General features: G+C 45.2%; 2 protein-coding genes across 2 annotated transcripts; both read right to left on the bottom strand.

Annotated features, from left to right (window-relative positions):
- Positions 1–1934: 1934 nt before the first annotated feature.
- Positions 1935–11168, bottom strand: LOC104031694 (olfactory receptor 5V1). The gene is given in 2 exon segments (XM_009483772.2): positions 1935–2300; positions 10173–11168. Coding segments are annotated over 2 exon segments (1362 nt in total).
- Positions 11169–25232: 14064 nt separating this feature from the next.
- On the bottom strand, positions 25233–26180 carry LOC104031695 (olfactory receptor 4E2). Its single transcript, XM_009483773.2, has one exon. The coding sequence runs from the start codon at positions 26157–26159 to the stop codon at positions 25233–25235; it is 927 nt and encodes a 308-aa protein (XP_009482048.1). The 5' UTR covers positions 26160–26180.

The raw sequence follows: 26180 nt of genomic DNA, 5'->3' as shown, positions 1-26180 counted from the left end.
TAAGGAGTGGACATGTGAAGTTAAGTGAGATGATCCCCACCTGCGGTATCAAAGCCAGAGTAATTTCTGACATTTTCTGGCTGCATTCTCCAGGGTTGGAGCACTCTTGGACAATCAAGAGGAAGAGTTATGCATGAGCCCTTCAAGAAGCCACGTCCCCGTGAGACCTTATCCCACACCAAGCTGGACTGAAATAGGCTGCTAGGTTTTACTGTTAGGAAAACACAAAAATACACGCACATGCATGTACAGCATAATGCACCACATGATGTCCCAAAGAAGCCAAGGTAATAATTATTGCATCAGACAGTAAAGGAATTTGAAGTGTCACATTTATTTTGCCACTGCCATTTGGCCATAAAGTTAGAAGGTGTATTTCATGTGAAATATGAATTCATAATTCTAAACAAGAGTCACATGAAGTTTGTATCTCCTCTGTGAAATGCCATAGAAATAGCAGGTTCTTCCTGGTGTACCCAAGTGACCTTTCTACGAAGCAAGCAAGCTCAATGAGGTCACAAAATAAGTCCTGTTGGGGACCTCAGTCAGATTTGTTTTGAATTTAAGGGTCTCAATTGCAAGTGAAGAAGAACAACCAGTAAAGCAAGCAGCTTTGGAAACATATGTGGATTTTCCATGTAGGGCACTGTGGACCTGTTTGAGATAAGGACCGTTCCCATGGGACATGCTGGAGATGGTCAGGAAGAGCATGTGCAACTGAAGCTTGTCCAGCGCTTTGCCCAGGAAACACTCAGGGCTCTACAAGTTGAGAAGATTTGGTTCCAAGTGATTTGTCTCTGGGGAGGAAACTGCTTTACCCAAAGTGCTTCCAGCTACCTTGGAAGAGCAGGGAGCTGTGCTAGGACTTGGGAGAAGCCATGTGGTAGGGAATGTGGGGTTGCAATGAAGCTGGTGAATGGTCTGGAGCATAAGTCTTGTGAGGAGTGGCTGAGGGAGCTGGGGGTGTTCAGCCTGGAGAAGAGGAGGCTGAGGGGAGACCTTATCGCTCTCTACAGCTGCCTGACAGGAGGGTGTAGGGAGGGGGGTGTTGGTCTCTTCTCCCATGTAGTTAGAGATAGAATGAGAGGAAATAGGCTCAAGCTGTGCCAGGGGAGATTTAGATTGGATATTAGGACAAATTTCTTCACAGAAAGGGTAGTCAAGCATTGGAACAGGCTGCCCAGAGAGGTGGGGGAGTCCCCACCCCTGGAGGTGTTCAAAAAACAGGCAGACACAGCACTTGGGGCCATGGTTTAGTGGGCACAGTGGTGTTGGGTTGATGGTTGGGCTGGTGATCTTAAAGGTCCTTTCCAACCTTAATGATTCCTAGTTTTTACTTTCATTAAAAAATAATCCAACCACCAAGCAAGGAAACATAAAATTATTCCTCTCCCCTTAATTGGTTTAGTGTTGGACTTGGTAGTGTTAGGTTACTGGTTGGACTGGATGATCTTAAAGGTCTTTTCCAACCGAAACGATTCTATGATGTGCAGGTAATGGAGGCCCTCGTAAGTACAAATGAGACACATTTGAGGCTGTTTCTGCAATTTGCATTCTATTCACTGCAGTGCCTCATTTGTGCAGCTCTGTCCCCTTGTCCTCCTGCCCCGATGGATTTGATGAAAACATGCCACTTTCTACAGTCACTGCCTGTGCGAGCACAATCTGCTTCTGTCATTGCTTATCACTTCTGCTACTAATTTCTATCATACCATGTCTACCCAATACCAAACATCAGCTCATGCCCTAGTAGAAAGAATACAGATGGTGCTATGTCTTACGGTGCTCCATTAGAGAGGCTGGCATACTATTTTAAGTAAAAGACAACATTAATTTTTCTGCACACAGAACATAAAGGCAGAGTAAAATCACAGCTCATGCAGCTGTGAGGAGGTGGCCTTCTGTCAGGCTCTTTCTCATGTCAAGGTTTTGCTCTACCCCAGTGTGATCTTTCTGTGCATCAGCCTCCCGAGTGCAGCCTTCATCTCCTTGTTTCTCAGGCGGTAGATCAGAGGGTTCAGCATGGGGATGACCAGGGTATAGATCACAGGGGCAGCTCTGTCTTTGTCCACTGAGAAATGAGAGCCGGGATGCACATAAGTAAAGATGACAGTCCTGAAGAACAGGATGACCACAGTCAGGTGGGAAGCGCATGTGCTGAAGGCTTTCAGCCAGCCCTCAGCAGAGTTGAACCTCAGGACAGCAGCGAGGATGTAGGTTTAGGAGATGAGGACAATGCTGCTGCTCAGCATGCTGAGCACAAAGGACAGGGTGAAAAGCACCAGCTTGCTGCTGTGTGCCTAAGCAGGTGGAAAAAATCACTGCAGGGTTACCACTGATGTCATGCAGGGCTGTGACATCACTGAGGTCTCCCCATCCGCAGGGCTGTAACCTTGTAGCAGCAGCATCATACAACTCATGCCACCATCCCACAGCTCCCAGTGCAGCCATTTTGGACTCTGCACCATGAGCAACAGCAGCTTTCTTCTCGGCCTCAGCATCCTGTTCCTGGCTGCTGGTGCCATCCTGCTCGCCACTGGCCGTTGTCAACAGGTACAGGGCAGCTTGGGGCCAGCGCTGGGGGCGACTGGCCCCAGGTGGGTGACTGTGCTACACTCCTGCACCCACAGGGTGATGGCCAGAGCCAGCAACAGCAAGCAGCTGCACTGGAGCCATGTAAGTCCCCTGCGGGTCCCCCCTGGGCTGTGCATGTGCATCCACAGGACAGAGCCTCTCAGAGCAGCCTGATGATCCCTGGGCAGTCCCAGTGCTGCACCCACTGCATCAAGGCTGCCCAGGAGCTGCAGCAGCTGGTGCTGTCAGCACAGGCAGGGACCAGGGCCTCAGCCACACTTGAGGCTGGCACCTGGCAGGACCTGGAGGAGCAGGGCCACCCACCCTGCCACAACTGCAGCTCCTCCAGCTTCCCCAAGAGCCTCAGTTCCTCCAAGAGCCTGAGAGAGATGTGCCTGACTCAAGAGGGAGGAGATCCCATGGAGATGAGGTCTACCTGCTCCCTCAGACCCATGTGTGTCAGCTGAGGCTGTTCAGCCCTGAAGATGCACATGGCCAGGAGAGGACTGGAAATGCAGCTGCAGACCCTGCTCACGTAGCTGCCCCAGCAGCGAGTGGCACAGCAGCAGGGCTGCTGTGTCCTGCCAAAGCTCATCCAGCCAGGACAAAGCCAGCCCCTGCCGCCACATGGGCTGCACCCCTCACTGCAGGCAAAGGCAAATGACATTTCTGCTGGGATTCCCAGTGCCCCAGCTGCTGCCCAGGGCCTGGCTGTGCCCTTGCCCAAAAACTGGGCCCCTTTCCACAGAGCTGTGCTCAGCCATCAGGCCTCTGCTCAGGGCACTGGACCCCCTGGCTGTGTTGCAGGCAAGAAGATGCGAGCATCTGGCTGCAGGGCCAAGGTGCTAGATGCCCATGGCAGGTCCCTGGGCTGGTTCCTGTGCTACAACCTCAGCTGTGTGCAGTGCAGAAAGGCAGCTGCCCAGGAGAGGAGGCGGCAGCTACATGCAGCACAACGGAGCCCCTGGAGCACACGACAGTGGAACTTGCCTTCCTTGGCTGGCTGCAGGCGCTGGCTTGGGCGCAAAGGATGCTCTTTTCCCAGCACAGGGTGCAGCCCCACAAGGGGCCAGAGGCCATGGGGCCACTCAGTCTGGCCACAGCCCATCCTGGCCTCCAGCTTGGCAGGCAGGCTAATGAGCTTGCATGGCCAGCGCCTTCGGTGCCGGAGACTGACATCAACCTCCAGGCCAGCTCGCCCACCACCCCGGACTCGCACATGGCTGACTGGAATGGTGGCCACCCGCTTGGTGTTGTGGATCCTCATCCCGTCTCAAGGCTGGAGCTGGAAGAAGATTTCAGGAAGAGACTGCAGGCAGATTCATCTGAGAATTTTCCCCACCTTGGTGTGGCAGTCCTACAAGTCATCAGCCCATGGGATGGTGCCCCTCATGCCGCAGCCCTCCATCCAGCTCTGCCCCCATCTACTTCTGGTCACCAGAGGCCTTGTTCCTGGTGGAGAAGACCTCAGAGGCCCTGGAGCTCCACGTTTGGACAAAGAAGCTAAAGCATGACTGGGGCACGCCTGGGAAGTCAAAGGGCTTGGCTCCTGGAGAGCCCTGTGTGGAGCTGGACAGCCGGCTACACTGTGCTCCTTGCCCAAGCCATGGGGAACCTGAGGTAGAGGAGGGCTCCTCTCTTCCCTTGCACCAAACTGCCTCTGCCCTTGGCCTCTCCCAGCTCAGTCCTCAATCCTGTGGGGCAGGACTGGGGACAGGGCTGGCAGAGAGGCTGCTGGGCACAAGGACAGCAGCTGGATGCAGAGGGGCTTTCAAGAGGAAGGCCCTGGGCTCAAGGGGCCTTCATGAATTTGTTCACAAATAAACAAACCAGAAGATGGCACTCGAGATAAGACTATTCTCATGAGAAAGGAAAACAAGAAAAGATTCAATACTTCAAAATACTAGGAGACTTTAGAAATCCAAATTACACTATTTTATGCCATTTGTGACCATTACTTTCTATTGATGAACTTTTTGTATTTCTGTGGTGCGCTTCAATAAATTACAGGCTTTGTCTTTGGCAGGAAAGTAGGTAGACAATCTCAAATCATTAGATTAAAATATTTGTCAGCTGTGAACCAGGATACCATGGCATTTTCAGCAGGCTATTCATGTTTGCATATGCATATACTTCTCTTGTCTTATTATAGATGTGCAGGTTTGGGGTTTTTTTTTTTTGGTTGGTTTGTGCCCATCCTCACCAAGGAGCACCAAAAGCCAGTAGCACCCTGGACATGATTTTGGGAAAATATTCCCAAACAAAACATCTTAGTTCAGTATACTTAGAAAGAATATACCTGTTGACTCTAGTGCTCATCCAGATCAAGTCCAGGCTCCACACCTCCACATACTTCTTCATCAGCAGCCTTTCCTTCTTAGATGTTAGCTACTTAGACCCAGTGTAACAATGACCTTTGTGGCCAAGACAAAAGTCACATCATACACAGCTCAGATCTTCCTGTTTTGCATCACAGTGACAAGAGAGTGCTACCTCTTGGCCATGGTGGCGTATGGCTGGTTTACAGCCATCTGTAACCCCTTGCTCTACCCTGTCATTATGTCCAAGAGGTTCTGCATGCTCCTCATGTGTGGATTCTACTTCATGAGCTGTGTGAACGGCAACTATTCAGACATTATTTATATTCCACCTGTCCTTCTGCAGTTCCAACATCAATCATTTCTGTGCCATGCCCCCCATCCCGAAGCTCTCCTGCTCTGACACATGCATCACTGGCCTGGTCCATTGCACCTGTGCTACTGTGCTTATCACCTCAACCATCCTCCTCATTCTTATCTCTTACATCTGCATCAGAGTTGCCATCTGTGAGATTAAGTCTACTAAAGGCAGACAAAAAGCCTTCTCCACCTCTTCTTCCCACCTGACTCCTACCACCATGTTCTATGGGACAGGCTCCTTCATGGAGCAGAAGATCATAGCTGTGTTCTATGCTCTGGTGATTCCTATGCTGAATCCTATGATTTACAACATGAAGAACCAAGAGGTCAAGTAAGCCCTTCAAAGGAGAGTACAAGGCTGTAGTTCTCTCTGTGAGTACCACAGAGATTCAGGAGTCCAAAGAGGTCTAAAAACCTGGGAATTGTCAAAAGAATAATTAAATGTGCAAGTAGGCTGGCTGTCCATGCCAAAGAGAAAGGAAAAAGGAGCAATATCTCAGACTGCTTGATGTCACACCTGTGTTGTGAAAGAGAGCAGCAGGCCCCTTCCTATTGCAGGGTTCCCTGTTTTCCCCTCACACCCAAAAGAGGGCTATGTCACTGAGCAGTCCCTAGGAACTAATTTCATATGGTGACAATCACTCTCGCAATGGCTCTAGAACATAGTAGTGCCTCACATGAGATCTCACCTTGCAACCTCTGCAACTACAGACAGCACCAGGCAAGTCCATTGATAATATCTGTAGGAATTTTGGTTCAAGATTTTTTTTCTATTTGTAAGACAAATATAGCAGGATAGAAGTCTTAAATTTAAGACTTCTATAAAATCTAAAACAGAACTAGGTTTTCTGGTTTCCTTTATGCCAGTTGAGCCCAAGTTTTAGCAGGCAGCTCCACCCAATTTGCATGTTAGATACCACACCTTCAAGGGGATTGCCTACATGGTGGTAACATGCTGCCAATTTCTAGACATATTACAGCAACTCCTGTATTTCAGCTACCCAGGTACCAGCCAAAATGGTGGTGAAGAGAGGGATGAACTCCAGGGAACAGCATCACCTCACTTCACATCTTTTTCCATTAGGATTTTATGGAGCAAATAGCAAAAATGGGAAAAGCAAAACTGTCATGGCAAACAGAGTCAGAGGCTCCAGCAGCCCGGAGTACCACCTTGATGGGTTTCAGGCTCACACGTGGACCCACCCAGTGGCTGCCTGACGATGAGCCCCAAGTCTAACCAACACAGCCTGGAGTCAGACAATAAACTTGCATTTCTGACCACACCACACATGTCAAACTGGCTTCTGCAGCCAAAGAAACCCTCAGTGTTTCTCCTAATATCAGAGAGGGATCACTCTAAGGGAATGGAGGATTCCAGCAATGTCCCAAACAACATACACCCAGCAAGCAGAGAGAGGAGAGATATTTCATGACTAATCCCTAAAACATAACTGGATGTATTTGGGGTTTCATTTCTAAAAGGATCAAGGATTTTTATGTCCAATTTCCACCTCAGACAAGGTGGAGACCTCTCTGTTTCTGCCATCTGATATGTGGAAGCACACACACTACGTCTGTAGATCTAGCAGGATAGAGACATCTTGTTACCATTATGGGGTAGGACAAGGTGTTCCTTGAAGACCATGAAGTCATTAAGCACTAGAAGAGCTCAAGTATGGGTGCATTTCAGGGAATTGAAATTAATTGAAATTAAACCATGAACTCTGAGCTACATGGAGGGACAGTTGTGTTGAAAAGGAACGCTGCTGAACTTAAGGATAAAGTTCAGGGTACCAACATAGAAGCCAGTCTCCAGCAAAAAGAATGACATTAGATATGCCATTTTATCATGCCACAGGAACAAATATAACCTACTACCTTGAATCTTCTACAATTCTTCACTAGGGAAGCACCCTGTAGTTGAAAATGCTATATAGGAACAGCAGGATTGGGTTTTTTCCCCCTCAGCTCCTCTGATATAAGGGAATTAAGACTGAATTCAGAGCAGGAACATAGGTCACAGCAGGTCTTTCCTCAGATCCAAAAGGAACAGACACCAGAAGGGTGCCCTGACTCCTGCCTGTGCAGCTAGTGCTCTGTTCCAGGATGAGAGACACTTGACAAAACATCCAAGACTGGGCTAGAAGGGCAGTGTAGGAAAGTGGAGCCTCACATTTCTCCTGCTCTGCCTGTCTAGCACTGAACTCAGTGAAAAGTCTGTGTGGGTAGGTGGCAAAGCAGAAACACTTAGTGCTGGGGCAAGGGGTCATTGTCATCTTCTCTTTCCCATATGAATCCACCTCTCCCCTCCTTGGCTTTCCCTGCTTCCCCATTGTCCCTGCTCTGTCCTAGAAGTAACTCTGGACCCTCAGACAGCTCACCCCAACCTGGAGCTCTCAGAGAGCCTCAGGGGCATCTCTTTCACCAACATCCTCTAGGAGCTGCCACGCAGCTCTTGGCATTTCACTGCCTACCCCTGCACACTGGGATCATCCATCCGTGCCTCCAGCCACCACTGCCGAGAGGCTGAAGCAGGGACAAAGCCCACAGGGCTGTGGGTGTCTGCTAGAAGTCAGGCAGACACCAGGCAGAGGAGCCCATGCAGGAGGTGGGCTTCTGGACATGCAACTGGCATGAAAAATTTGGCCATGACCACCCCCCTCTGCCCCACTGCTGCTCATGGCCAAACCCATGCAGGCTGGGATCTTCCTCAGCTATGAAGCTAGGGAATATAGGGGGTTTTATAATACAACCAGTTGCTCTCACATCTGCACTTCTGAAGTCATCTTTGCTGTATGGGTCTGTCCCCTATTCCACCCTGGCATATACATGGGCCACATTAATGCTGACCCACCCGGCACACATCAGCCCTCAGACTGGTACTCACAGCTGATTGCTGCTCTCCTATCCAACACATACAATACTAAATGTTCAAAAAGCTAGTGAGGTGTAAAAGGGAAATGCTTCCCCAGCAAGTCTGATCTCATAATCCCAGGCTTAACAACCAGAATCTTTAGATTTACAAGGAAACTGAGCATGACTGCTCCTTCCCCATCCCCATGTGTCCACAGTAATTTCCAGGATCCTGCAAAGCAGTCAACTGACCCCAGAAGCAGAATAGTGCTCCAGCCTATACTGAGTTTTCTGTGCACATTTTTTGAAGTGTAGACCATCACTTTGTCCACATTGATGCATGTCTTGTGATTTGTCAGATGGCTTTGGAATAAATGGCTATTTTTTTTTAAATGGTGTCTGCTGTCATAGTCCAAGAATCACAGGAAACCCTGTGTAAACATCTGCTGATAATAGGTAAATAGTCCCTGTTTGGCAATAGAGGACTTCTAATCTTTTCACCCAGTTGGTGGAAATGAAACATGTCTAAGTAGTCTGTACTTTTTATGGAGCAGGAACTATGGACCAGGAAAGATACCTTAGGTCATCTTGCATGCCATTAAGACTTGTGTTTAGAAAACTGAGTCCCAACCTTGCTGTAAGTCAGGACATTGAACTCTGTGGGAAGCTCTGTAGCTACATGGGTGGCCTTACCAACTTCTTAATGCTTGACTTTGAAATTTAAGTGGTCTTGGATGGACTTACATGCATTTTCTTAATCTGGTGAAGTATACTTTAAAAAAAAAAACCAGAGAAGTCAAAATGTATTACCCTAGAGAAAAGCTCTTTGGTCATTACAGTTGACTTTTGAACCCACTGTCAACATGACTGACAGCTGAGAATGGATGAAGCTTAATTTACACCGGTTTAATATTAAGAATGTGCATTTGTTACCACTAAGCTACAAGTTCCTGGAGGAAAGTCATTAGCTTATCCTTTACACCAAGACAGCAACCACAAAAAAGGCCACTAAGACAGACATCCTTGACATTTGGTTTTAGTAAGGAGTAGTGTGCAAACAACAAAGTCACATCTGTTATTTAACACCAGGCACAACAGCTGGAATGACATGCCACAGCACTTTAACACAGCCCGGGGTCCACCTCAAGCTGTAAGAGTTTATCATCCCAGCATAGAGCCTTGTAGCCAAGATATGCACAGATTTATAGCCACAACACACAGAGGAGACTGCACAGCACTCCCCCTCTCTGCACATCCATTTCCACCTTTTTGTCAGCCATGCCTTCACTCTTTGCCTGGAATGAAACACTAATCTAGTTATGGACTCACACAGACCTAAAGCACACTCTGAAAACCTTCTTTCAGTCTGCCAACACTCAGAAAAGCCAGGCCATGCCTGTGTCATGGTCACAAAGCCCATGACTGCAAAGCCTCCCTTTCCCCCCACTGGCCCTTAGAAAGCTATCTAATGTATAGACATCAGCATAGTTGACATCTCTAGTTTATGGGAGTTGATTTGCACCTGGCAGACTGATTTTGAGATACATGGTGCAAACTACAGCCAGATTGTGCTTGGTGGCACTGCAGGTGTTGTAGTTGGATTCTTGGCATGCTGGTTGAAAACACACCCCGACAGATGACCTTAAATGATGGCAAAGGAGCCTTCCTTCCAGTCAATCTCCCACAAAGGATGTGCTTATATTTTCTGCAGGAGCAGCATGGTCAAGAAGAGGCACCAGTCCTATAAGCTGCTTTCATACATGAGAATGTATATCTAAGTGTGCCTATAGCACCAATTCCCAGCATTCACACTCTAAGATGTGCATCCAACACCTGTGTCTAAGGCTGAGGCTCTTATCTAAGCTTCCTCTGTGCTCACTGGAGAAAAACATCACCAGCTGAAGCCATCTCCTGTGATAATGACCTAAAGCAGTGCCATCCAGTTGGCCTTCTGGAGGTGCACACCTCTCCCTTTTAACTGTAGAGGAAGCCCAGAGAAGGAGTTTCGATTCCAGCATCTGAATGTTAGATGGCCAAAGTTAGAGAAGATCAGTCAAACTGCAGTGCCAATCCATTTGCTAGGGCTCCAGAGGACACCAGAGACTGAGATAGATGTTCTCGTCTTGTTAAAGCAGTTCTTATCTGGCTGATCACTCTTCCTAGGGCACATTTAATTTCTTTGTTCCTCAGACTGTAGATTATGGGGTTTAGCAGGGGAGTGAGGATTCCATAGAGCATAGAAATTATCCTATCCTGATTAGGTGAGTAGGTGGAGGAAGGCCGTACATATGTGCAAATGGTGGTCCCGTAGAAAAGGCATACTACTGTCAAGTGAGAACCACAAGTGGAGAAAGCTTTGTGCCTGCTGTCAGAAGAGTTCATGCCCAGGATAGCCAAGAGGATGCAGATATATGACATCAGAGTGACCACAAAGGCGCTGCTTCCAAGGACCCCAGCAACTGTGAGAAGTACCAGTTCCCTACTGTAAGTAGGTGAGCAGGAGAGGGTCAGCATAGGAGGAATATCACAGTAATATTGGTCAACTTCATTAGAATCACAAAAAAAGAGTGTAAAAATCAAAGATGTGTGCAACAGAGAATTAAAAAATCCTACTACCCAGGTGCCAATGGCTAGGTGGGCACACAGTTTCATGCTCACGATATTCATGTACTGCAGCGGATGACATATTGCAACATAGCGGTCATACGCCATCACAGCCAAAAGAAAAATCTCTGTGCCTACGGCATCAATGAGGAAGAACAGCTGGAGTGTGCAGCCAGTGAATGAAATCACCTTGTTCTCAAGCAACAAGGCCTCCAGCATCTTTGGCACAGTGACAGTGGGACATAAGATATCCAGTAAGGATAAGTTGCCAAGGAAGAAGTACATGGGGTTGTGCAGATGAGTGTCTGTGCTAATGGCAACAAGGATTGCGATGTTACCTGCCATGGTGGCCAAATAAATGATCAAAAACAGCACAAAGAGAAGAAAACGGACTTGTGGAGCATCAGAAAGGCCTACAAGAACAAATTCAGATACCGTTGATAGGTTGAGCCTCTGCATCTTATCTTTCATTGTGGAAATGATTGCAGAGGTTTACCTGGAAGAAAGAAGAAGTTGTAACTTAATCAAAATTGTGTCTCCCTTCTAAAGAGGGCAATTTTTTTTGGTCTGTTTTGCAGTTCAAAAACATTTGCAAGTTTGCATTGCCACACTCAAAATCTAGATTTTACTCACATATACCTAATGTAAGAGGCAAACATATAGGTGTTAAGCTTAACAGTGATTAATCAAGAAAGTTTAATTCTTGCAAGCCCTCTTCTCAGACTGAAGAGCTGAAAGTTGAAGACAAAGTTACCTCCTCTGCAGTGCCTAGCTTGGTTGGACATAGCCCCAAGCAACCTGCCTGGGCTTTGAATGTAGCTGTACTTTGAGCAAGGGGGGCAGAGTACAGATCTCTAGAAATCCTTTCAGCATAAATTATTTGGTGATAATAACAACACCAAAGGGTTTAGATTACTAGCTGAAGCTAAAGAGCTTTTTTTTTAAGCAAGTAATGCTATTACAGAAGAATTAAATGCCTGATAATCAACAGACAGGTAGTATACCCCAGTTGCTTTTTGGTTTTTTCAGCTTCATCCAGTGGGATATAAAAGAGATATAATATATAATTAAAGACCTCCCTCCTTTTTATACATTTTACCCTACAGACTTCCACAACAGTACTAGTAGTGTTAGGACCTAGCTGGGCTTCCCCCACCACCTTTTCCCAATTCAAAGAAGTCTAGGAAGACTTGTCATTGAAGGATCTTTCCATCTACCCTGCATTGCTACATTGAATGTAATTCAGTACTTACGGTAATGATTTGCATAGTAGCCCTACAGAGGGAAAGCGAAGTTCAGCGCAAGTGCCTCGTTTGCAGATTAGAGCACAATTATGAGACTGAGTACTGTACCACGTTCTCATTTGTAAGAGATACAGAGAACAAATTAAATAGGTGACTATGGTATCCCATCTGAGGCAGGCTCATCTGTTGTTCTGTGTTCTCACAGAAGCTCGCTTCCAGCTTGAAAGGGACCAAAGTCAAGCTTAAACTACCATAAGAAATATTTCAGTCAGCAGAAGTAAAAGCCACATGCTGCTTTAAATCACAGCACCACTTGTTCTTAAAAGGGAGAACTTATCCAGGTGAAATACAACAGACACTTAACACAGAAATACTCACTGCTACAAAGAATTAATTACTGGTACTATATAGTCATCTGTAGCTCCAGGAAACATGACTATCCTTTTTCTTCTTTCTACCTCTGACTAGAATATCTACATGTGACAGAAAAATGATTTCACTGTAGACTCAGGAACATCAATCTATTAAGGAAGTGATGGATCCAGATTTAGCAGCATATGAATATTCATACAGACATCTGCAAGCACTGGCAAAAATGCTAGCTTGACTGCAAGGGTAAGCGCCTCTTTTCTTTAATGAGGTTTTTATAAACATGGGAAGATGTATCTGGGGAGAAGTGTCTCTGAAGCTTTTTTAGATGCTACCTTTATTGCCTATATGAGGCTTTTTCAGAATATTGTCAAAGGGGGCTAGAAACATGATAAACTATTTCTTCACCCTGAATCCTTTGATTCCTATGACTTCCATGTTGTAGGACCTTTTCAAGGGCTGTGGTTTGATACTTGAGTCTACTCCCAGGAAAAAGAAATAGATGGTGTCATTCTCCCTACGTTCTGCCAGCCCACCTCAGGTGCCATTCCAGGTTCCTGAAGTTTTACATCTCACACAAGTCCAGTATTCCAATTCTTTAAATTAAACTACAGCCTTAAAATTACTTGATCACAAATTGCTTTCAAAGCAATTTGTCTTGCTCTGGAGCCTGAAGTCTGCTGCTTACACATACTGGGTCAGAACAAATCTGGCAATAGGTACTCTGCAAAAGAGCACACCTCAGACAAGGGCAGTGGTAACAGTGTCTTTGCAGGGTAAAGAGCAGAACCTGAGCAACTGCTGTGGATTGGTTGTACTGGTGTCGCAAGGGCAGCTAGCACAGCATCATGTGCCAGTGTAAATGCCTTCCATGTTGATTTTATGGGCAATCTCTAATTCTTGTACAGGAACAACCTTTTAGTTTTGTATAGCCCCTACAGAAATGACAGAAGATAAACCACGTGTGAAATCCATGCACTACTTGAAGCAGATGCGTAGCCTGACATGAGAAGGAACATAAGTTACCAGCGCTGGTTTGAAGAGCTAACAAAAATTCCCCTCTGGTTCCAGAAAACATTGTGATTATGCATTCATTTATGGGAGCACCATTTTCTATCTGATGTACAGGAGTAGGAACAGACCTGTTCCTCTTCCAGTATTACCTGCCCATAACTTCTGCACTGTTAACATGAATGATACCATTTGTCAATGATTCTCAAAGCCTGCTTACTATGTTTGCAGTATGCAACTCTTACAAAATTAAGACTTATGCGTATATGTCAGAAGATCAATTGGAGTTCTCCAAGGGCTGCAAAGGTTACTTGTAGCTGGAATAAATCCATGTGGCCCAGATCTTTCTCCATGTACTGCAGCTAGCCCTAGGACCATCAGACATCATACTTCCTGTGAAGTTTTGCAACAAAGAATAGAGCTAATCATTTTGTAATAAACCCAGATGCCAGAAAGAGCTACAATAAAGAGATCAATCTCATCCATAGCTGTGAGAAGAACTAGGACTGTGCCCTTCCATCTTCCTAAACTAGCTTCGTGCTTCCTTCCACTGACTGTTACCCATCTTTTCGTTGAACAGCCACAAGAGGGCAATACCTCATGCAAAAATCTTTTTGATTAGGTACAAGGCTTCAAAGTACATTGCTCTACCAATGGTCAAGAGATGATGTGCTAATGCTGGCCACAGAAAGGGGCATCTTACTATTTGCTTTCGGTATTTTAATCCGAGACCTTACGTCTAAAGCCCAGTGCTGATAAGTCAACCTTAGCACAACATCATGCCTGACATTCTGCTAAACTATTCATCACTGGCTGCCAGCATGACATACATGTGGTAGCTAGCTGTCTCACCAAAATGCAAACTCCTAAAAAGTGGTGGTGTGGTGACATGTGCAGGTATAAACACCTTCAAGGGGAGGCTCACATCATAAATCTTAAATGCTTCTTTTGGGGTGGGATGCGTTGGCCCCATCAAGGTGGCAGTCACCCAGGACTATGGAGAGTGCTTTGGGCTGCTGGCTCTCAACTCTACATCTAGTGCTCAGTTGTGTATTTGCAGGGTTATTAGAAGTAGAAACACAGGACAGTATTCAAGAGATGCTTTTAGCCTAATCTAATCAGGCTTTCCACTGAATGAGGTTATTTGACATTGTTAGCCTGACACTACAAAGGCCTAACCCCCAGGATTATAATGCCTATGAACTAGACATGCCACTAGTATGTGCCACATGCAGACACAGTCTGTAAGCGCTCATGAAAATCATCAACAGTTACCAAAAGCTTCCTCAGCTGTGCCTGCCATGCTGTTATTTTCATCAGTTATTTACCATACACTTGCCAAGGCCCAGTGAATTTTACATAAATAAATGCTTCAGAAGAATAGCCTTACTAGCCTCTGCATACACTAGGTACTGAAATATTCAGTCCATGTGCAGTAATTGCAGCAGCTCTGAAACATTGCTCAGGAAAAAAAATTGGGCCTTAAGCCCAAATGCCTGCAGACATGACATATTGCTTGTAGAAAGGGTATTCTGCCTCAAGGTAAAAAAAATTTTAAAAAGAAATCAAAGTTTCCCAGGTAGTATTCCTCATTTGTAATACCTCAAAGCAGTCTGGAGATACTTGGATGGTATAAATCCCCTCAGAGGTTGTTCTCCCATACCCCTAAGCTGCTGGTATACATAGTACAGTGGAACCTCATTATGTATCTTATTCACCCAAATAGCTCAGTCATCCAAAGTCACTTGCTACAACTCAATTGTTCATTTTGCTGCGCCCTCCACAAGAAATCCCTAGCTGAGGATGCACACTTTAAAGTTACAGTTCATACATTATAATCCTAGAATTGTTTCGGTTGGAAAAGACCTTTAAGATCATCCAGTCCAACCAGTAACCTAACACTACCAAGTCCACACTAAACCAATTAAGGGGAGAGTAGTATTTTCATGTTTCCTGGCTTGGTGGCTGGATTATTTATAATGAAAGCAAAAACTAGGAATCATTAAGGTTGGAAAGGACCTCTAAGATCATCAGCCCAACCATCAACCCAACACCCCCATGCCCACTAAACCATGGCCCAAAGTGCCACATCTGCCCATTTTTTGAATGCCTCCAGGGATGGGGACTCCCCCACCTCTCTGGGCAGCCTCTTCCAATGCTTGACCACCCTTTCCATGAAGAAATTTTTCCTCATATCCAATCTAAACCTCCCCTGGCACAGCTTGAGCCCATTTCCTCTCATCCTATCTCTAACTACTTGGGAGAAGAGACCAACACCCACCTCACTACAACCTCCTTTCAGGTAGTTGTAGAGAGCGATCAGGTCTCCCCTCAGCCTCCTCTTCTCCAGACTGAACAACCCCAGTTCCCCCAGCCGCTCCTCATAAGACCTGTGCTCCAGACCCTTCCCCAGCTTCGTTGCCCTTCTCTGGGCAACAAACCAAAAAAAAGAAACCAAATAACAAAAGAACAAAAACCCAAACCAACAAAAAAAAAAATCTCAGTAATCTATTTGCAGAATAGAGACATGCACCAGCTGATGATACCCTGGATTAGAGCTATCCCAGGCCTGCCAGTTTAAACCAAAAGTGTTGTCCACATCTCTGAATTCAGAGAACACAGCACAGGGGCACTGCTGGAGAGGGGCTTTGTTGCCCACCCCTCCTGCCATGCCAGGGCCATCCCCAGCATTACACAGCCAAAGTGATTTCATTTTGACCAACTGTGCGATTACCAAGCTTTGTCAAGTCTTGAGCTCTCCAGCTAAGAATGCTTATCAAGAGCCCAGACTGGTTACAGACTTGGCTACTGAAAATGTTCCTTTTTCTCTAATGACCATTTGTGTTTCAGACACACGGAATAAACTCATTTGAGGTAATTCTGCTGTCTTCATACTTAATGAGGAAATAATCCCACGCTGCACATCACATTGCAGATGGGCTCCAGACTCACTGTCAGATTCCCTAACAATGTCTTCTAAAATTAAATTTGGGGTTATATTCAAAACTTTGTCCCCTATTTTCCAGGTTCTGGCAAGAAGGAGCAGCCAGAAAAGGTCTGCAGAACAGAAACCTTGGGGCAGCTCTGGATTAGCCTTTGCCAAGAACCATTTGAGTTTAGTTTTTGCAGGCTAATGAATCTGATCTTCAAGAGCAGTGCATCACCCCACAAAAGATATTTGAGACCAGCCCAATCCAAACAGTTTTAAAGCTGTGCCGCCCAACAGTGCAATGCAGATAGCTCTGCGTGACCCATAGTCTTTAAATAAAATTGATTAGACCAGGACCTCTTGATTTTTCTTGGGATTTAACAAAAGCACTGTACAGATCCTGCAGGTTTTCAAAGGACTTTTTTTTTTTCCCCTTTGAGGCAATCTTCCACTGTCCTCTGGATTAGGGCAATAATCAAACCTGAGTGTAAACTCAGAGTTGCTAATTTCCAGGAGAGAAAGAACTTCAGATTTTAATGATGCACAGTGGAGCTAATTTACACACACTTATAAACTCACTTGCCAAGTTGCACCATTGCAATTTGTCAGGCACCAACTTTTTAACAGCACCTACTGAGGCCTTATTAAAATCATCCCAAGCTGTTTCCTGGAGAGACATATCAATTATATTAAATTGCTTGTCTTGAGACACAGGCTCTCCAAAACTGTATGGAATTTGCATTTGGCTTCCTTGTCAAAATTAGAGCAATTATTTCAAATCAATACATGTGGTGATCTACATAGTGTTTCCTCATAGAAAAGCAAAGGAAATAGCAGGCACTTCCCCCAGAGGACATGTGAAACTTAAAGAAAGTAGGAAATAACAGGTTTGCACTTACAGATAGAACAAATAAGGAAACAGCTGAAATTCAGCCCTGGTTCTGACCAGCCCAACCATCAGCCCAACACCCCCATGCCCACTAAACCATGGCCCAAAGTGCCACATCTGCCCATTTTTTGAATGCCTCCAGGGATGGGGACTCCACCACCTCTCTGGGCAGCCCCTTCCAATGCTTGACCACCCTTTCTGTGAAGAAATTTTTCCTCATATCCAATCTAAACGTCCCCCCGCACAGCTTGAGGCCATTTCCTCTCATTCTATCTCTAACTACTTGGGAGAGAGACCAACACCCACCTCACTACCCCCTCCTGTCAGGCAGCTGTAGGGAGCAATCAGGTCTCCCTTCAGCCTCCTCTTCTCCAGGCTGAACACCCCCAGCTCCCTCAGCCACTCCTCACAAGACTTGCTCTCTAGACCCTTTGCCAGCTTTGTTGCCCTTCTCTGGACACACTCCAGCAACCCAATGCCTTTCTTGAACTGAGGCACCCAAAAATGGGCACAATATTCAAGGTGCAGCCTAACCAGTGCCAAGTACAGAGGGATGATCACTTCCCTGCCCCTGTACCACAACAACAGATCACAGAGACATCACTTGCCCCCACCAGTGAACATCAGCTCTGGCCTCATTATACTGCAATGCCTTTCAGACTGAAAAAACCTCAGGGCCAAGGACAACCCAAGTGTCACTGCGAGGCCAGCTCCAGAGCCTGGAGGTGAGCAGACCTACACATCTGGGTGGCTGAACCAGCTGCAGCCAACACTGGTGCAGTCTGTGGAATATGTGCCAAGATGGGGCTGAATGGGCAGAGCCAGGGGCTCAGTTGAGGAAGACTCTGGGCTGTTTGGGGAAGAAAGCAAACCATGGTGGTGGGGTGGGTTTGGCTGTGTGGGAGGATCCTGGCCTGGGATGGAGGATGGGCAGAGGAAGGGAAAGGGAGAGTAAAAGGAGACATGACAGTACAGCGGGAGGAGAAGGCACAAGTTTAACTGGCACAAGTGCCCAAAGCAAGAGCAAGAAGTGCAGTTGAGGGCAGGAGATAGTCAAGCAGCCGGAGGACTGGCCTGGCCTCTGCAGGCAGTGGTGCAGACTGAGTGCTGGCAAAAGCAGAATGCACCACCCCGACCTGGGACTAGGGCATATCTCATTTCAGGCAGAAACAGACAGTGAGGTGATCAGAAATCGCCAAGATAAACTCATCTACATGTCCTTGGTTTACAGAGGGATGGTTCTGGTCCTGCTCCTAGACTTACTGCCATTGCAATCCTGTGACTTTTCTCCAAAGTCCAGCTGAGCCACTTCAGCTTCTGCCTCTGCTACTTCAGTCTGCCCTTACCCCCATGCAGGTAGGGGAACATCTTTCCCATAAGCTGTTCCTGGGAGATAATTACATTCCCAATTATTTTCAGTTGATAAATCTTGCATGCTCAAAGATTGGCATGACAGACATAAATGCAGAATTATTTATAGATCAACCACTTAACTGTCACTTCCCCCCCCCCACCCCTTTTTGCATTTGCCGTGGTTCTTCCTCTTTTAAAAAAACATTCCTGATTTACTACTTCTACTGTAGCATCCAGTGGCAAGCTCAGCACAAAGTAATACTAGTACTGAGAAACGATTTAGAGTGGATGTGTCAAGTTTCTATATCTTTAGGGAGGTCAACGAGCACTTTGTGGGCCAATTTCACTGTGAGGATACAGGTAGTAGGGGCTGACACTATACAGCAGAAGAGCTTAAAATAATTAAATCTCCCATAAGTATCTAAACCTGGATTTGTGAATAAGCTCATGAATAACAGTAAGAAAAACAGTGAAGATGGCTGGTTACATCCCTTCTGCCTCTCCAAGCAGGACTCTGTCTCCTGTCCCAGTCTCCTCTGATCCTGCTGCTCAATGTGTTCATTTCCTTACATTCACCAAGAAAAACACACAGGACCATCCAGCCCAACTCAAAAATCTACCGATCCTGAAGCAACAGTTTTAACCTGACACAAGCTGCTAAAACCCACAGACTTCTTGAGAGACTGAATGACGATAGCAGCAAGCTAGTTTTTTAGTTACATAGACTCATTGCAAATGGGAAAATAGGTCCCTTGGGTGACAAAGGAGCCACTGCCAGTTTGCACTAGCTGGATGCAAGCAGCAGCATTCCTAGGGTGCAGAGGTCCATCCCCCCCCCAAGCTTTGAGATACTTGGCCAAGGGCCATCACCATGCCATTGCTCACTTGCACTCCGACTGTAATCCCCTGCTAACAGAAGCACTGACCTTTTTCTGGACACGGGTCCTGGTTACCTCAGACATGAACTCACTCCCCAGCAGCTTGCATGAGCTCTGACCTGTTGATGCCCCTGATTTATACCTGCTGAACAAATGAAGCAAAACAAATTAACACCAGCTGAATAACCGGACCACGGGCTCTGATTAGACTTGCATTGATTTACAACAGCTGAAGACTTTTCCACCTGCTTCCCATAATTTTGCTTCCACTGTTTTGAGGATTCAGTTTATAGGCTTCAGTGGTGCAAAAGTTATTTTTGCTACAAATGTTCTTACCCAGTATCTTCAGTGGAGATGTTAATACTCTACAACACAAGAAGTTCTGGAAAATTTACTGTAATAGGGTACTATTTAGCCCATTTAGCTCACTATTTATATTATTAATTCACCAGAGCTGGGAAATGTCAGTGGAATACAGCACATTTACCCCGACACTGGGTGACCAGCCTCTGTGTGTTATGGTTGATTGATTGATCTGATTGATCTGATTCCCTCTAACCTACGCCTTGGCTACTCAGTCTTTGCAGGAGCTACACTCACTCGTATCAGCTGGAGATCTGATTGTTTGTTCTCAGTCTAGATACAGCATTTTGCACCAGATGAGACATTTCTCCCAATGACTGAAGTGATCCTGATCTATGAATACTTTATTTTTGGTTCTTTTAAGCCAGCTGCCCAGCTAGTCAGCTGGCATAGTTTGACTTTGATCCGTTATTACATTTTAGATCAAGAAGTTTCAAAATGCCAGATAAGTTTGGGGAGTTGGTATCTTATAACATTGAAGCATTTGCCTCAGTAAGATAAAACACAGTTCATGCCTATTTTTCTGTCTAGTTTTATCTAGATTAAAATAGAGTGTCATTAAATATTATATGATTGTGTATGATTTCTATAATATACATCCTGACATGTCTAATAAAAACTTTTATTTACTGAAATTATTCAAAATTATACTTTTTTATTTTTCTCAATTGAAATTTACCCTAATTGACCAGGAGGACATTTTAATATTTCAACATGTCTCTCTACTACAAAGGAAGATTACAGAAGTAGGAATTCACCATTAAAAAGGAATTTCATTTGCACAAAGATGGGAGATATTTGGAAATCTGTCTTGTCCAGGAGGATCAATGACTCATCAATGCTTCTGATCTTCCTCCTCTTTCTACTGGTGTGGGAGTGAGGGCTAATTTAAGACAGCAGTCTGCCAGAGAAGAGATAGAGAAAGTGGAAAGCCTCCCACTTCCTTGCGGCAATTCACCTGCTCGGAAAACAAGGTTGGGATCAAGGCAGAAGTTTATTCGCCATCTGGTCTCCCCCATGTACCTATCCTGGAGACGTAACAAGTGGACTGGTATCTGTGTGCTCCTGAGGGACGAGGCTGAAAGTCTGGACAATCTGCAAAGGAAAACTGTTATAGTCTTCCGTGTCGTCATTGTCCCGAGTCTTAAATTGGAATTAGATACTGCAGTGACAGCTACAAGAGACAGGCACATTGCTGGTGCTCTGGCCACTCAGCTCTTTCTGTACAGTGTTTCCAGAGCTTTCCCTGTGCCCTGGGCAGATCAAATATCTCAGATCACTGCTGCAGCACAAGCAAAGAGTTTCAATGCAACTAAGATGGAGGAGATGTGGGATGCAAAAAATCTCACCTAACAGTAACTAGGTTATCACCCTCTCTCTGTTATTACCCTCTCTCTGTAGTGAAAGGTTATATACAAGCAGATCCAGAGGACAATTTATGACCCCTAAGATGAGTTTGTAAAAGGGATATGATTATTTATCTTTTGAGAGGGCCTGTTTCTTTCCTCTATTTTAAAGGGAGCCTAGACAACTAGGCTAGATCAAGTCACCTAATATTTAAATAGCTCAACTTCAGAGAGATGAATCCTATTTGTTGTATAGGCATGTTGTATACACACAGTAAGCCTGATGTTTTCAGATCCGCTGCACAGCTATGCCCAGGAGATGCGCTGCAGCTCTGAAATATCAAACCAAGCAGCACCACTTGTTGCTCTGACAGTCTTCACGTGCACAGTAAACCAGCTGTATTTGGGATGCACTGCGCTTAACAGACACGGACAAGGCATGTTTGAAATGGTAAATAGATGCGTAAAAATGCCTGCCCTGGATATCCACCCGCTTTACCCTCCAAGCCCATAGTTTTGTACTATGCCATAATGCCATTTTCCACACCACACCAATATGTGAGGTAAGACTCCATGATGAACTGTTTCAAATACTTGGACGTGTCAAATATTTGGGCTAAACATACAGGAAGATTTCCTCACTGGACTTAAGCTGTACATAAGTAACCTGTTTCATCAGGCTTCCTCTATATCCATCAGAGAGAAAGAAACTAGCATTTTCGAAGAGTGAGTCTTCCTGAGGATGGGATGAATCATTCCCAGAAACTGCCTCTCTCCACTGAGTACGGAGGGAGCTTGGATGACTAGATCAGGCTCAGACAACACTTGTACATGCTTACTGGTAGATGGCATCAACTTTTTCACACTCAACCCTCTCTATTTTTCTTCCACTTAAAGGTATCTTTTTCTCTGTTGAGAGACCTTGAACCGCATAGGCTCCAGAATGAGATGCTTCAGTGGGATGCCCAAATTTAGGTGGTGTGCATCCAATCCTAAGTCATTCCAGCACAAAGAAACTTACTGCGTTCTCCTCTTGGCAGACACTGAACTTCTGATGGATTTGGTGATATAATTGCTACCCTCATAAAGGATAAGGTTTGCTGAAGGAGTACAGAAACTTCATTACAGCAAGGTGAAAATTTCAGTTATTAAAAACACCTTGCAGAGCAAAATCCTATTGTCTTTTCTTTAGTCTTCTTCCCCAAACACTGTTGCTCTCTCCCCAGATACAATGCTGGATTGTGTAGCTTCTTCCTTTACATATTGTCCCTTGTATGATTTTAATAATTCGCTTGTGTGAGAGAATTATGACTATTTTCTGAAAAGTTAAAAATAAAAATTGCATCCTTGTGTGCCTAAAGAAAATCCTACAAACAAAATCTCCACTGTCTTTTAACTTACCTGTAAATACCGGTATCAGTGCACACATTTAGCTACACTTGGCATATGTGCCCCTGCCATCTGGTGGCATAGCACAGCAATAACATGTCAGAGAGGGAGAAAATGCTAGTACTGGATTTATTTCTTTGAAAATCATGATCCCACACAGGTGAAACTGTTTAGAAAGTTTCAGGTTTTCAACATTTATTTTTAATATTACCAGTCATATATATATATGTATAATTTGAAGAGCTTCTATTTTGTAGATACTTGACTTTGTGATATTTATTGTTTACCGCTGCTAGTTGTTGATAATCATAGAATCCTAGAATTGTTGAGGTTGGAAAAGACCTTTAAGATCATCCAGTTCAACCATTAACCTAACACTACCAAGTCCACCACTAAACCAATTAAGGGCAGCTGTATTATCTTGTGTTATATTGCATTGAACGCTATACCATTGCATTGTATATTAATGTGGTGACGGCAAGGTAGAAGACATACGCTGTTCAAATAGCTGAGTGTGATTCTAGCTATAAGCTTCAGCAACATGCTGTCCCAAGTTATTCCAAATACGGATAAGCACATTGATTTATCTCACCCCACTCTGCACCAGAAGCGAGTCCATCTGACTTCATCAGTCTAAACTTCCTTCACAGTCAAAAAAAAAAGGCACTTCTCAGGCACTGTTCATCTTCTCTTAGAATAGATGCGTTAGGATAGGATAGGATAGGATAGGATAGGATAGGATAGGATAGGATAGGATAGGATAGGATAGGATAGAATAAAATAGGACCCACAGATCTTCATTGTTAACTAAAAAGAAGATCAGCCGAGCAACACAAGTGAAGCTGGTTACTTCTGAGATCAGATACCTTACATCACAGGCAGCTAAAGTGCAGAAAGCAAGAACTCGAGCATTGTCCTTCAAATTGGGGGATCCAAGTGACTGAATGTAAATGTAACCCCATTGCTCTCTCATGTATCCTGAAATATTGATTGTGTCAGGTATAGCCACGCTACCCTGTCAGGCTGAGGTAAGGAAGGCCTTTAACACATAATACATACTAAGGTAAATAAAAAGACAAGGGTTTGCGTCTTGTGGGAGGGAATTCAGCAGTTACGCTGGTTACTATGAATCTTGTGTTCTTCAGGTCTTAGCAATTAGTGGTGAAAGACCTGTTTCCCATTTCCAGTTTCTTCTTTATGACGAAGGTCAATCATTCTGTCATAGCTACTGTTCAATTCTGCTAGAACAGTGGATTTCAACACAGGCAGAGTTGCTTGCTTTCCGAATTGGGAAATAACCTCGGTGTGCATTTCAGCAGTTCTTGTATGACCCAAGCAGAAGCTGCTGTGTAACTGCTTTTAAATCTCTCTGCTAAGGACTGGGTTATTTGCCCGATTTCCTTATAGACCTTTGATCTCCCGATGTCTATACATACACATAAAAGTTCCGCCATTAACCTGATGCAAGCCTTTTTGGAGCTGCTTTTTATTTTTACAGTGCTGGCAGTTACCAAAACTGGAACAAGACTATTCTGGGATTCCTAGACTATAAGATTCTAGTTCCACATTGTCCTGAAATGATGTTTTGCTAAATTTAAGCCCAGTTTTAAATATAAACTGACTTTGTCTCCGTCATTTCGGATAATTCAGAAAATGCCTGTAAGAAGTAGTCCAAAAACCAAGAAGCAATCTAAAAACTAAGAGGCCTAAAGCCAGTCGCTGTGGACAGCAGAGTCTTCTTTTCCACACACCTAATGGTTTCGGAACTGAAGTAGAAGAAATTATTTTCTTTCACCAATGATGTGGAAAGAGGTATCGCTCAGGCTCCAGAACTCCTTTCTAACCAGATTTTTGTGGTAACAATAGGTAACATCTTAAAAAGGGATCTTAAATGTGTTTGAACAGGTTGTAATCACTTGCCATGGCAGAGAAATGGCTGTGGTGATGAGAAGAGTCCATCTGTTTTTATAAGAAACAGAGGAACATCATGGAAACAAACATAGAAAAGCAAAGACAAGACAACAGGGGAAGAAACCGCAGTGACAAAGACCACAGCTGTTCACATCTTTCTGATTTGTAGTTCAGGGAAAAGAATTATCCATGCCTTAAAAAGTTCTCCGTGTTTCTTAATAAACAGTAACAATGTTAGTGCAAGTTCTGTTGTGTAATGGTGGCTTACTCTTCCCAAGCAATGTTCAGAGGCTGCTCAACATTTCCCGCTCGTGCAGATCCAGTGCTCAAATGGTTGTTATTTAGACTCTGCTATATGCCACAGCAGAACTCCTTTTCCCTTAGAATTTCATCCCAAACATCTGAGCTCTGCCCAAGCAAAACTTCTAATGCGCTCCCTGCATCACAGGGCTCACTGCATAACGCCGTCACTTTGTACTCAAGAGTCTGGTCCTCTGGACTTCTCTTTGAGGGTGCAGAGAAGGATGTTCTAATTGTCATCAGAAACTGCAATTGTAATTGCAAAGCTATGTGAATAGTAAAAACCTTAAAAATGTCTCATCTGCCCTGCAGCAGTGAAAAATCTATAGGTGGACTAAGGGGACCTAAAGCCCACAAACCAGAGAAGAGTACCAATGAAATCCAAGGCTCTGAAGAAAGCAAGGTTAGGTAAATTCCTTAACTGGAACTAAACATCCTTTGGATTTCAGATATTGCCCTACATGTTGGATTCCAACCCTGTCCCAATCTGCCATTAGTCTGTAGGAAAGTAACTCCAGGTTTGCTGCAAACCCAGCTTGTCTCAGAAGACTCTGCAGCGCTTCCACAATTTCCACATGGATGCCTTCACCTCGTTATTCCGCAGGGTATAGATGAGGGGGTTCATCACTGGGGAGAAGACAGTGCAGATCACACAGATGTGCTTGTCGGAGGGGAAGGTAGAAAAGGGCCGGAGGTAGATGAAGATGCAGGGTACAAAGAAGAGGGAGACAACCATCATGTGTGAGGCACAGGTAGAGAGCGCCTTCCAGTGCCCTTCAGTGAAGCGGGCCCTGATTGTGACCAGGATGAATGTGTAAGATGTGACCAGCACCAGGAAGCAAACCAGGGATATTAAGCCGCTGTTGGAAGCCATGAGCCACTCGGTGACATAGATGTCTCTGCAGGCTAGCTGAACGACGGGAGGCACGTCACAGAAGTAGCTGTCAATTGTGTTAGGGCCACAGAAGGGGAGTTGGACTGTGAGCAGCGTCTGGACAATGGAGTGGAGGAAGCCCCCTGCCCAGCAGGCAGACACCAGGACCCAGCATACCCGCCGGCTCATGATGGTTGTGTAGCGCAGGGGCTTGCAGATGGCAGTGTAGCGGTCGTATGCCATCACAGTCAGGAGGAACATCTCCGATGCCCCAACAAAGTGCAGAAAAAACAGCTGGGCTATACATTCTTCAAACGCAATGGCCTTCCTCTGGGAGAGCAGGTCCACTAGCATCCTTGGAGAGGTGACAGAGGTGCAGCAGATATCTATGAAGAACAAATTGCAGAGGAGAAAGTACATGGGTGAGGACAGCTTGGGGTCAGTCCTGACTGTCACAATGATGAGAAGGTTCCCCAGCAGAACCATGACATAGGCCAGGAAGAAGGTGGTGAAGAGGAGGACTTGCAGCTCCCTTGTGTCAGAAAGCCCCAGGAGGATGAATTCGGTCACCCGGGAGAAGTTTCCCAGTGCCATCGCTTCAGCTCAGGCTCCCAT

This window comes from Pelecanus crispus, chromosome 6 (genome assembly GCF_030463565.1).
Source record: "Pelecanus crispus isolate bPelCri1 chromosome 6, bPelCri1.pri, whole genome shotgun sequence".
NCBI classification, from domain to species: Eukaryota; Metazoa; Chordata; class Aves; order Pelecaniformes; family Pelecanidae; genus Pelecanus; species Pelecanus crispus.
This window is presented reverse-complemented; position numbering and strand designations above follow the sequence as displayed.

What these genes read in the sequence shown, in the direction of transcription:
- LOC104031695 (XM_009483773.2), bottom strand. Translation starts at nt 26,159, where the DNA reads ATGGCACTGGGAAACTTCTCCCGGGTGACCGAATTCATCCTCCTGGGG.